The 11,707-nt window shown below is 35.3% G+C and overlaps 1 protein-coding gene across 8 annotated transcripts in view; it reads right to left on the bottom strand.

The window, feature by feature from the left end:
• The window catches only part of DYNC2H1 (dynein cytoplasmic 2 heavy chain 1), a 347,628-nt gene that overhangs the window by 227,473 nt on the left and 108,448 nt on the right, over window positions 1-11,707 (bottom strand). For all 8 annotated transcript variants that reach the window (XM_073239362.1, XM_073239361.1, XM_073239364.1 and 5 more), the window contains 4 exons: window positions 9,451-9,588; window positions 2,892-3,005; window positions 2,135-2,295; window positions 1,071-1,194 (listed from right to left, as the gene is read on the bottom strand). In XM_073239362.1, coding sequence (XP_073095463.1) covers window positions 1,071-1,194; window positions 2,135-2,295; window positions 2,892-3,005; window positions 9,451-9,588 — 537 coding nt within the window. The remainder of the gene's footprint in view (window positions 1-1,070; window positions 1,195-2,134; window positions 2,296-2,891; window positions 3,006-9,450; window positions 9,589-11,707) is intronic.

The following is an 11,707-nucleotide window of genomic DNA, read 5'->3' on the forward strand; positions in this document are numbered from 1 at the left end:
ATATACTCTTTGTTTCAAAATAAATATGAATCACAGTCTTTAATAAAGTGGTATTTTATCAACATGTGTACTCTATTAGTCACACTTATGATGAATATCCAACCACAATGTTTAAGCATCAATTCTTTCTCTTCTATTCATGCGATGCATTTCTATTAGATAAAAGTAGTTCTGAAACCAATGCTCTAGTGTCAAAGATGTACATAACATTTTGAATAAGGAATCTAAAAAATATCAGAATCATAGAATTTAAACTTTTCACTAAAATTAGATACAAGCAGCCTAATAAACATTAAAATTAGATACAAGTATCATAACACAGATATCTGTTACTGTATGGCAAGTACACAGGAAGAAAGAAAAGCATACCAGATGAGTTGGAAGTTAAAAATGATGGACTGAGAACTTAAATTGGCAACAGAGAGCAAATTCAAAAACTACTTACGGTAATGAATATCCACCCCACTAACCAAGCTTCTAGTTTACCTAAAACTGCTGGTAAATGTGTCCTACTTATGATACCTACAGCTTATTTTTTTTAACTTTTAGTTTTCTAATGATCTAAGCAATTGATAAATCAGCACATTTTAACAAGAAGATTATTATAAAGTTGGGAAGGGAATTTATGGTATAACTTAAAAATTACCTTTGGATTATGCTCAGTGAAATAAGCCAGGCAGAGAAAGACAAGTACCAAATGATTTCACTCATATGTGGAGTATAAGAACAAAGAAAAAACTGAAGGAACAAAACAGCAGCAGAATCACAGAACCCAAGAAGGGACTAACAGTTACCAAGGGAAAGGGACTGGAGAGGATGTGTGGGAAGGGAGGGATAAGTGGGGGGGGGAAGAAAGGGGGCATTAAGATTAGCATATATAATGTGGTGGGGGGCACAAGGAGGGCTGTATAACACAGAGAAGACAAGTAGTGATTCTATATCATCTTACTACACTGATAGACAGTGACTGTAATGGGGTTTGTGGGGGGGACTTGGTGAAGGGGGGAGTCAAGTAAACATAATGTTCCTCATGTAATTGTAGATTATGATACCAAAATAAAAAAAATTACCTTTGGATCAAAAGATCCTTTGTTTTTAAAAAGATGTTCTTCAACACTCTCTCTTATTTCCTTTGGAATATTTCGTACATCAAAGGTTGCTATGTCTTCTCTCACACCTCTTTTTGCAAGGAAACTGAAATTAAAGCATATTACTTCAAATAAGGCTAAATAAATTTTGCTATTATGACAAAAATATCAATTTAACAAAATGGTGTATGCAATACTTTTAATCTATAAATTAACAAAAAAAAGGGTGCTAAGGTATTTAAGCTTCTAATGTACTGCTATTTTTTTATAAACAATGATGAAACAGTTTTTCTATTGTTCTGCAAATAATCTGGAGCAGTGAAATGAAGGAATTACCATTCTGTTATTCTACTCACATCCCTTTATGTGAACTACTGGGTATTCATTTGTACAATATGTAAAAAAATCTTTTGGCTCCTTTCAAAGAAAGGTATTTTAAAAGTGCTTCCTCAAACTAAATCTCTCCTGTCTTTACATAGAAAAAGGACTCTACTATCATTCTAAACTCTAAAATGGAATTGAATTACCAGCACAAACCACAATACGATTGTGATGTGAAACCTGAAGCTATATGGCTGCATATTTAACTAATATGCAGGCTTTTCTCTCCCAGTTTACATCTCTCATATTATTTGGGGAACTCTCAATCTCATTCTCTGTCTCTCTCAGTCTCTGCCAGAGCAGAAGACTCTAAGAATACTAAATACACTTTCTTCATCAGTAAATCAGAGTAATGATCTGTACTTGTGAGGACCAAATAAATGATTACATTTATTGGGATCTCCTTAAAGATATTAAGGCATCCCTTTTCTTCTCCTTTGACATGTTTAATAATAACAATAATAATAATAATAGTAATCACTTATGAAGAAAAGAAAATATAGATCTTGACATACGATTACATAGAATATTTGAAATACCAGGGTGAAGAGTATAACTAGGTACTTAGATGAAATTCAGTTTGAAAAACAATGAGAAATATTAAAACTATGAAATAATGTGCAATTCATTCATGAAAAACATTTTTCACAAATTCAAAAACTTACCTTTTCATGCTCACCCAAGATGTGTCAAAGATACCCATCAGCCTTAAAACTCCTTCAAGAATGTCTCTGATTACATCAGGTGGCATACGCAATGAGCGAATTTCTGAAAGAGATTCTGGCTTAATATTTCCAACTGCTAACTTAGCTTCATTGACTAGAGGCTGAAAGACAAAAAGAGCATTTTTATTTGCAAAACACACACACACACACACACATGAGAAAATGTGTCTTTATAAATTATTGAATACTTGTCATTTTGTTAAAAATGACTTGTTACTAATACCCTTTCTCTTCAAATATCAAAATGCTCTAAAACACACAAAGTACAAAATGTTTAAGTTGAGAGTAAGAGTTCTTGCCACGATAAACACAACAATCTAATTTGGAAGATTTAACTTATTTTGAGATAATTTGCCATTTTCAAGAGGCTCTTTATATTCTAAAACTAGTTGGCTAATTTAGTCAAGTCTTGAGAAAAAAGAATTTGACTTAATTTACCTACAATACAATTTTTTTTCCTCTTTAGTTAAAACAGCATGGATCATGGAAAGCAAACATTTTTTTATTACCACCAGTTAACTTGCCTACTTCTGGCACATTTTCCTTCCTGCTTCTCTTGTATAAATAATATTCTAGTTGAAAGCCATATTTGATAATATGATTAGAAAATAACTTCACAAATGTTTAAACTCCTATATATAATCAGTAGTCAAAAATGTAAATGGCTCTTAAAATGTTTCCTTTTTTTAAAACTTACCTGTACTTCTTTTAATTCATCATCAATTTTGTCTTTTCTTTCTTCAATTTTAACAACTTCTTCTGCTATTTTGTGCTTTAGTCTTTCAAGTTCTGTCTTTTGCTCACTTGCATCCTATAGTAATATTTAAATGGCATTTCAATCATATAATGCATACAATATTTAAAAGCATGATAGCAAAAATATAAGTTATTTTAAAATAAAAATTTTTTATTACATGCTTTTCTAATATCAATTGACATGAAAGTTTCTAAAATGCCTGGGAAACCAATGATATAATTTATGTTTACTATCAGGAAGTTTCTGTGCTTTAATTTTTTCTGAATAGCAAAGCAATAAATGCTTATTACATAGAAATGAAACAAGTCAGAAATGCATAATTTAGAATATAATCATAATACATATGTTGATAAAATGGGGGTTCCTGTGGCCAGGATTCTCACCTGACCCTGGTTGGCTAGCTCACTACAGATGTGTGGGCAATGCATTGTTGTTAACTATGTAAAGAGCTCCACCCAGTGCTCTGTGGGACACGGAGGCACAGCTGCAGGAGAGCAGGTGGCTGTGCAGATAGAGAGGCCCAGAGGATGGCTGTGCAGGATGGCTGTGCAGGCAGATAGGCCCAGAGGCAGAGACCAGCTTGCTGTGTGCAGACTCGCTCTGAGTGGGCGGAATTTTAGTGACTGTCCTGCCACCATGGAAATAAAGCTGGGTATAACCCTTTCACCCCAAGAAAGTTGTACTGTCGTTTCTTTGGTCTCACTGAATCCATGGTGAACTTGCCCAGGGCTGAAACCCATTGGCAAGACACTATTTCAGCCCTGGGCAAGTTCACCATGGATTCAATGAGACCAAAAAAATAATAATGGAATATTCTTGGAGTGAAAAGGTTTATACCGAACTTTATTCCCACAGTGGCAGGTCAATCACTAGAATCCTATCCACTCCGGTCTCTGCCTCTGGGCCTATCTGCCTGCACAGCCATCTCAGTCTCTGCCCTCCATGCTGCCACCACTCCAGTCTCTGCTCTCGTGCGGCAGTGTAGCAGCCCAGAGCACTGGCTGGAGCTCTTTATACAGAGTCAGCAACAATGTATTGCCCACACGTGTGTAGTGAACTAGCCGACCAGGGCCAGGTGAGAATCCTGGCCACAAGAACCTTCACTTTCTCCACATACTTGCAACAAATGACCCAGATAGGTTAATACTATTATGCTCATTTCACAAATGAGAACACAAATGAGAACACCTAAAATAGTCTCCCATAATTCTGATAGTAGAGACAAATAATTCTTAGAGGCTGTAGTATATTAGAATTTTGTGTTTCTGTATTTAGACAAAAATTAATTGAAATCATGACACAGTAATATGGCAAATATATGAACAAAAATTAGTAAAGATTCAAAGAACACTGAATTATATATCAATAACATATGACTGCTCATGAATGTAAACATCAAGGGTCCCGCATATGCAAAAACACTTGAATGGTATGAATGTTTGTATTTGGTTTATTTTTACTAATTGAAAAACCAATTAGGGAGTTATTCAAGAACTCTTTCAAGAGTCCTTAAAACAGTAGTTCTCAGCTAATTACAATCATTTAGGGAGATATACAAAAACTACTACCTGGTGTCCCATTTGCGGGGAAGTTGGGGTTCCTATGGCCAGGATCCTCACTGAACTTAAACCACCTGATAATGTAACTGGACTGTTCTAGGCAATTAGGTATTATTGCGGCTATATCAAGAGCTATTATTGTGCTCTGGGCAGAGGGAGAGATGCTAGTGCTTGACCTACCATCTGGAGAAAAAGCCGGGTAATAAACCCTTTCACCCCAAGAACGTTCTACTGTCATTTCTTTGGTCACACTGAATCCATAGCAAACTTGCCCGGGACTGAAACCCATTGGCAAGACACTATTGCTTAATATTTGATACACTTAATTTGGGTGAAGGTAGGGCACAGAAAATTTTAAATATTTGCCAGGTGGTTCCAATCTACAGCCAAAATTGAGCTTCACTGACCCAACCAACTTTTCCTTATATCCCACTGTTACCTTTAAGTACCTTACACATTAGCTCAGGAATTTTCCACATTCCACAAGCATCTCCACCTTTGTATCTTTACTTCTCCTCAATAAGGGAAGTTATTTTCTCCATCTCCACATATCAGAATCATCCTGAAAGGCCCAGCTGATATGTTCCTTCTTTTATTAACTTGCTCTTCCAATAGGAAGTGATCCCTATTCTGAGTTCTTATAACATTTTATTTGTACTTTCCTTATATCACAAACCTACAGTTGTAAGGTTTAGAAGTTAGTTTTGTATTTAAGCTCTCTCTCCTGGCTGTACTTTATAAAGTAACAATAAAAAATCTGCAATTTATAATTAACTAAAATTATTAACATAATATGAGATGAATAGTTATTCCTCTGGGTCTTTGCTAGGCAATACAATTAGCTATGGCGTTAGAAAAACCTTGTGGGGAAAATGGATGTTCTGGCCAGGAACCTCACCTGACCCTAATTACTTGATGATATAATTGGCTTACTGCGAAGCCACACCAGTAGGCAAGAAGCGATTATAGTCTGAGTCACTATATAAAGAGCTCTGCCCAGTGTTCTGGAGGAGGCAGAGAGGGAGGTGGATTATGGCCCTGCAGACTGCTAGATACAGATGTGATTCTAGTGCTTGATCTCCTGCTGTGAGAATAAAGCCAGGGAAAAATGCTTTTATTCTAAGAACTTTCAATATCATTTCTCTGTCACTGAATCCATAGCCAACTTGCCTGAGGCTGAAACCCTCAGGCAAGACAAATCTCTTCTCAAATCAGGCCAGAAAAAGGAGTAGCACAGTGGTCAATGTGTCTTACTAAAAGTTCATTAGTCTGAGAGTACATGGGCACACATAATGTTGAATATTTTCTTTTTGTAAACATTCAGTTATCAATAGTATTATCCTTTATGTAGCTTTCACTTTTTTCATATTTCAAATTACTCTTTAAAGTTAAGAAATACTGACAGGTTTTTTAAACAATAAAAATGGCTAGCTGCTTGTGGGTAAAGTGAAGGTTCCTATGGCCAGGATTCTCATCTGGCCCTGCTCAGCTAGCTCACTACACACGTGTGGGCAATACATTGTTACTGACTATATAAAGAAGTCTGCCCAGTGTTCTGGGCTTCTGCATGGCTGCAAAGCTGCATGGCTGCAGGAGAGCAAAGATTGCAGTGGTGGCAGCACCAAGGACAGAGACTGAGACGGCTGCAGGGGCAGAGAGGCCCAGAGGCAGAGACCAGCTTGCTGCATCCAGACTCACTCTGAGTGGATGGGAATTCTAGTGACTGATCTGCCACTGTGGGAATAAAATTGGGTATAAACCCTTTCACTCCAAGAACATTCCATTGTCATTTTCGGTCTCACTGAATCCATAGTAAACTTGCCTGGAGCTGAAACCCATTGGCAAGACACTGCTTTACCTAAATATTTATATTAATGTGGTTCCAAAATGCCTTGAGAAAAAAATTATGCTAAGGTTTTACAGTATGAAAATTACATTTGTTTTCTGATATTTTAGTTTCCAAGTCAGGTACTTGAAAAATTATCTTGGAAACACTGAATGTGAACATAACCATCAATTATCTGGAAATGTTATTGCTTTTGAAAATTTATTATATGTCAATGGATTTACTTTGACATACCAGGTGAAATCTTTTGACTATGTTACTCAAATGAGTCCAAATAACCCGCTTGTGAAGCTCACAATACAAAAGTCCCTTTCCCATATTCAGATTTCCAGTGATGATGACCAGACACAAAAAGAAAGCTTCTTTTGTGAATAAATTAGAAAAAGCAACCAAGTAGTAAAAAATAAATAATAAAATATATTTATATTTGGGGAAAGAAAATCTCATAAAATATCCCCTGAGAGCTAAGTGGAGATACTGCAACAATGAAACAAACAAAAAAGGGACACTGCCAAAAGGAAACATTTAAAGGCTGAAAAAAAAAAAAACTCCTGAGAAATAATGTAACAGAAATGAAAACCTCAATAGCAGAATTAGAAAATAACATTGAGGAAATTTTGAAGAAAATAGAGCAAAAAATAGAGAAGGAAAAAGGTTGAGAAAACATAAGAAAATCAGAGAATCTGACCAGAAGGCCCCAAGTGAAAATAAAAGAATTCTAAAAAGTGGGAACAGAGAAATGGAGTGAAAGGAGTTATCACAAGAATAATTTAAGGAACTCTCTAAGAACTGAAGATGTTTCCAGGTGGAAAGAACCCAAACGGTTTCTGAAACAGTGAATGAAAATAAACCTAAATGGGAAAAAAACCAAACAGGCCACCTCAAAGCAATCAGGAATTAAAACAGCTTTGAGTGTTTCAATCACAACAATGGAAGCTAGAAGAAGGTGGAACAATGCCTTCAATGTCCTGAAGAAAATGTATTCCAACATAGAATACTCTCCCAACACCCAAGTAAACAACCAAACACAGGGCAGAAGGGTCACACAGGCACCATCTCAAAGTTGGTCTCCCAGGTTTCCTTTCAGAGAGTTTTTGGGGACAAACTTCACAGAAACAGTAGTAAACCAGATGATGATTAATTAATCTCAGGATGGCAGCTGCGACCAGGACAAGTAGCACCCAGTCCAGAATGAACAGAAGGCCCTATGATAGAATGCTTGAGGTGATTAACAAAAATTATAGAATAGCTGATGCTTTTTGAAGTCTTGACAGAATATTTAGAAAAAAAATTTTTAATATGCAGTTCTTAAAGAGTCAAATCACTTCTTTTCCCAGAAGTCTGGGGAAAAAAGTTACTTCTCAGAGAAATTAAGTCAAAGAATATCTGGACTGTGGATCGACAGGAACATCTAAACACTAGAACGAGGTCTCACACTAAAACAAGGGGATTACACAGCCTTCCTAACTAAGATGATGAGCATCTTTTCATGCGTTTACTGGCCCTTCCTCCAGTCTCATGACTGGTATGTTCAAATCTTTTGCCCATTTTTAAATTAGAATTTTTAGAATTATTATTGAGTTTTAATACTTTATATATATTCTGCATACAAGTCATTTGTCAGATACATGTTTTGTAACTCATTTCTCCCAGTCTGTTACTTGCCTTTTCATTTTCTTCAGAATTCACTTCAAAGAGCAGAACTTTTTAATTTTGAAGAAGTCCAGTTTATCAACTTTTTTCTTCTTCTATTTTGATATCACACCTAAGAAATCTTTGCCTCACCCAATATTATGGACATTTTCTGTTTTCTTCCAAAATTTTATAATTTTATGTTGTATGTTGGTATCTATGATCCAGATCAAGTTAATTTTCATTTAAGTTGTAAGGGAGTCTGTATTTTTTTCCTCTCTCTACATGGATATCCAAATATTCCAGCACCATTTTTTAAAAAAGATTAACCTCTCCCCATTTCACTGGCATTTTTGTATAAAATCAAATGACCACATATGTGTAATTCTATTTCAGACTCCACAGTGATCTATCTGTCCATCATTATACCAATATCACACTGCCTTGATTAATGTAGCTTTATAGTAAGTCTTTAAAGTCTCCAACTATCTAATTATTAAGACTTTTTGTGCCATTGATCTTTACTGAGTATGTACACTAGTTTCATCATTATTGGCATTAGTTTAAATAAAAGAGGCATTAGATTTGAAGTAAGGTTAATAGTTAACAACATAGAGAGATAAGGCAACTATTTGAGACATATGGAGGTAAAACTAATAGAATTTAATGATTAATTAGATGTAAGGATTGAGAGAACAGAATTCTGATATAATTTATATGATCTGCTTTGAATAAATACCTATATTACAGTGCCATAACCTGAGGAAAGGAATACACAAAAGGAAAATTAAGAGTCCGGTTTTGAACCTGTTTCAAATTGTGATGCCCATGGGACTTGCAAGAAGACCTACTGTATATCTGAGTCTGAAGCTCAGAGGAGGGATTAGTACTAAAGGATGAAAAAGATGGATTTGGTGGTAGTCAGCACGTAGTTTGTAGTAAAAAGTAAGGTAATGAGCAAGATCATCTTGAAAGGGCAGGCAGATCTAAAAGAATACCCAGGCAGATAAAGAACTCAGAGAAGTCTTGTTTAAAGGGTTCAACAAAAGAAAGCAATGACAAAAAGGGAATATAAATGAATAAAGACTTATTTTGTGCATTTTGAGAATACTGAAGGCAGGGTAAACTTGTGAAGTCTGAAGGAGATAATTTTAAGAAAAATAAAAGGAAATACCAACTAGCAGAGGGTAAACAAAGTCACTTACAGACAAACCTATAACAATTTTAAATGTCTATATTTGTATACTTAGGGGTTTAGATTAACTAGTGTACGGTAAATTGAGAATATGGTTATGATTTTAAAACAACACGGGAAAATACTATGCTCTTCCACAAAAGTTCAAGTTCACAATAATGTAAGTCTGACTAATATTTTTTAAATCCATGTAAAATGTTATTTGTCATACAGACATAAATACATTTTTTTGCATTTATTTAATTTCCTTCTCACTCTAAACATTACCTGCATTGATATTGTGATCTCTTGAAGGGCAGCATCTGCTTCATCTTGCTTTGTTTTAAGTAATTCGCTTTGTTCTGCAGCTTTTTTGTTCAGTTCATCCACCAGAGCTTTAGCTTCATTAAGTTTAAACACCCCAGCCTACATCAACAAATTAATGATTGACATTATTTTTTAAAAATGAATTTTATACACAACACAGTAAATAAAGCCTGTAAAAAAGAGTCAAAAATATAAATGTGCACATGTAAAACATTTCCAAGTGGACTTAGTTTTTTATTACTAATTCTAATGATTTATTCAATTGTATAACCACTAAGATACAGTAAAAAACTACAAAAAGGCTAAAAGAAAAATGATAGTTTAAAGCATCACCACAAAGCCAAATAGATCAACACATATTTGATAGTGGGCTTTTTACCCACTGTATTATATAGAAGAGAAAATAGAGAGCAAGAAATAACTCAGTAAACTATTTCCGTTTTTCAATCTCATTGATTGGGTAAAAAGATTCAAGGGCCACTCTTCTTACATTGGACATGACTTGGCTGTCTGTCCAGCTACCTTTTTTTATAACAGACGGCCTCACATATCATTCAAAATGCCTTATCCACTCTTCGGTTGGTCATTTGACCCTGGCCTGGCTATGAAGGTACCCCATTCCCTGACCATGAATAATCTAAGGAAGAGACATGAAAAATACTCCCTCTCTTCTATAATATGAGTTGGTTTTTGTTATCTAGTAAATCAGAAGGCTTGGGAAGATAGTAACGGCAAAAAAACAGAATATACAAGTATTTATTGTGCATCCAACATAAAGGACAGGAATCATGCTGGTTCTTTACATGTATATTTTATCTAACACACTCACACACAACTGACCCAATTAAGTTGCAATTCAGCAAGTTTAAGTAATTTACCCATAGCATCACAGAGAATTAAATCTAGAAATGAGCCCTCCCAAAGCATGAAGAGTTAGTGGCTTAGATATCTAAGCTGGCCTGTGCATACAGTAAAACAACAAATTTGACTGGATCTATACTGTCGGGACTCAACCAAGAATTAGGAGAACTGCAAGTTGCAGTGCTCCAAAATTGTGCGACTATAGACTATCTACTGTTAAAAGAACATACGGTCTTCCTCCCTAATTACAACCCTTAAGTAGAATTTGTGCCTCATATCGAAATTACCGAGTATCATAATTCTTCCAAGTGGTAAAGATACCTCAAGACAAATGCTGGGCATAGAAGCCACAGGGCATAAATTGGCAAAGAAGTAAAAAGCTAACCTTTTCTAACAATATTGCTTCTCTCTCACTTATCAACTTTACATTTCCCTGTATGGCCCCGGAAGATGACTGGTTAGCCAGAGACAGGTAAGATTCCTCAAGGGAGGAACAACCTAAGACAGGCACAGTCGCAGGGGGGCCATCAGGTGAGAAATTGGGGATCAACAGAGGTGAGGCTTAGAACCTCACCCTCCCTGTTTTGAGAGAAATCTTCTGCATCCGTGGAGGTTTTGTTGCCCTTGTCTAGCTTGGATTAATACTTAGTCTATAGGCACACACCTGATCATCTACATTTGCTTTCTTACAGCACTAAACTATGTTTTCTACCTTTATCTTGCATCTACCTACCACTTCAGCATTTTATTAAAAATAATAATAATAATAATAAGGGAGAAATGTGGGATTCACATATAAATCAAGTATAAAAATCAAACAAATATTCATATTTGACCTGATTGTTTATAGTTCATAATGCGTGATCAAAACCGAAAGTTTCTGTGATGAATGCCCTTGTACTGTTCACCATGTAAGAACATATTCACTATGTAAGAACTTGTTCACCATGTAAGAACTTGTTTGTTATGCTTCAGAAGATTGGAGACTGTTGAGAATTAGGCTTGGGGTTGATTAATGATTGTGCATTGAGTCCCCTATACAGAATTTTATTGTTGTTAACAACCATTTGATCAATAAATATGAGAGATGCCCTTTCAAAAAAAAAAAAAAGAACATACAGGATGTGAACAGTTCCCAGGAATGTGTTGTTTTAATTTGTCTGATTTTTCTCAAACTATTCAAATTCAGTTAGACAATATCCATCATATCATTGATAAGTTTTCACAAATGCCTAGGGTACCTAACTGGTTTTCTTGGTTTCACGGGAGATGGCTGATAATTGTAGGTCTGCTTTTGTTATGTAGCTGTATTCCTATTATGTTAATGTGTGTACGCAATTTAATTAGTAGTTTGTTA

The sequence above is a fragment of the Manis javanica genome, chromosome 6 (genome assembly GCF_040802235.1).
Source record: "Manis javanica isolate MJ-LG chromosome 6, MJ_LKY, whole genome shotgun sequence".
NCBI lineage: Eukaryota > Metazoa > Chordata > Mammalia > Pholidota > Manidae > Manis > Manis javanica.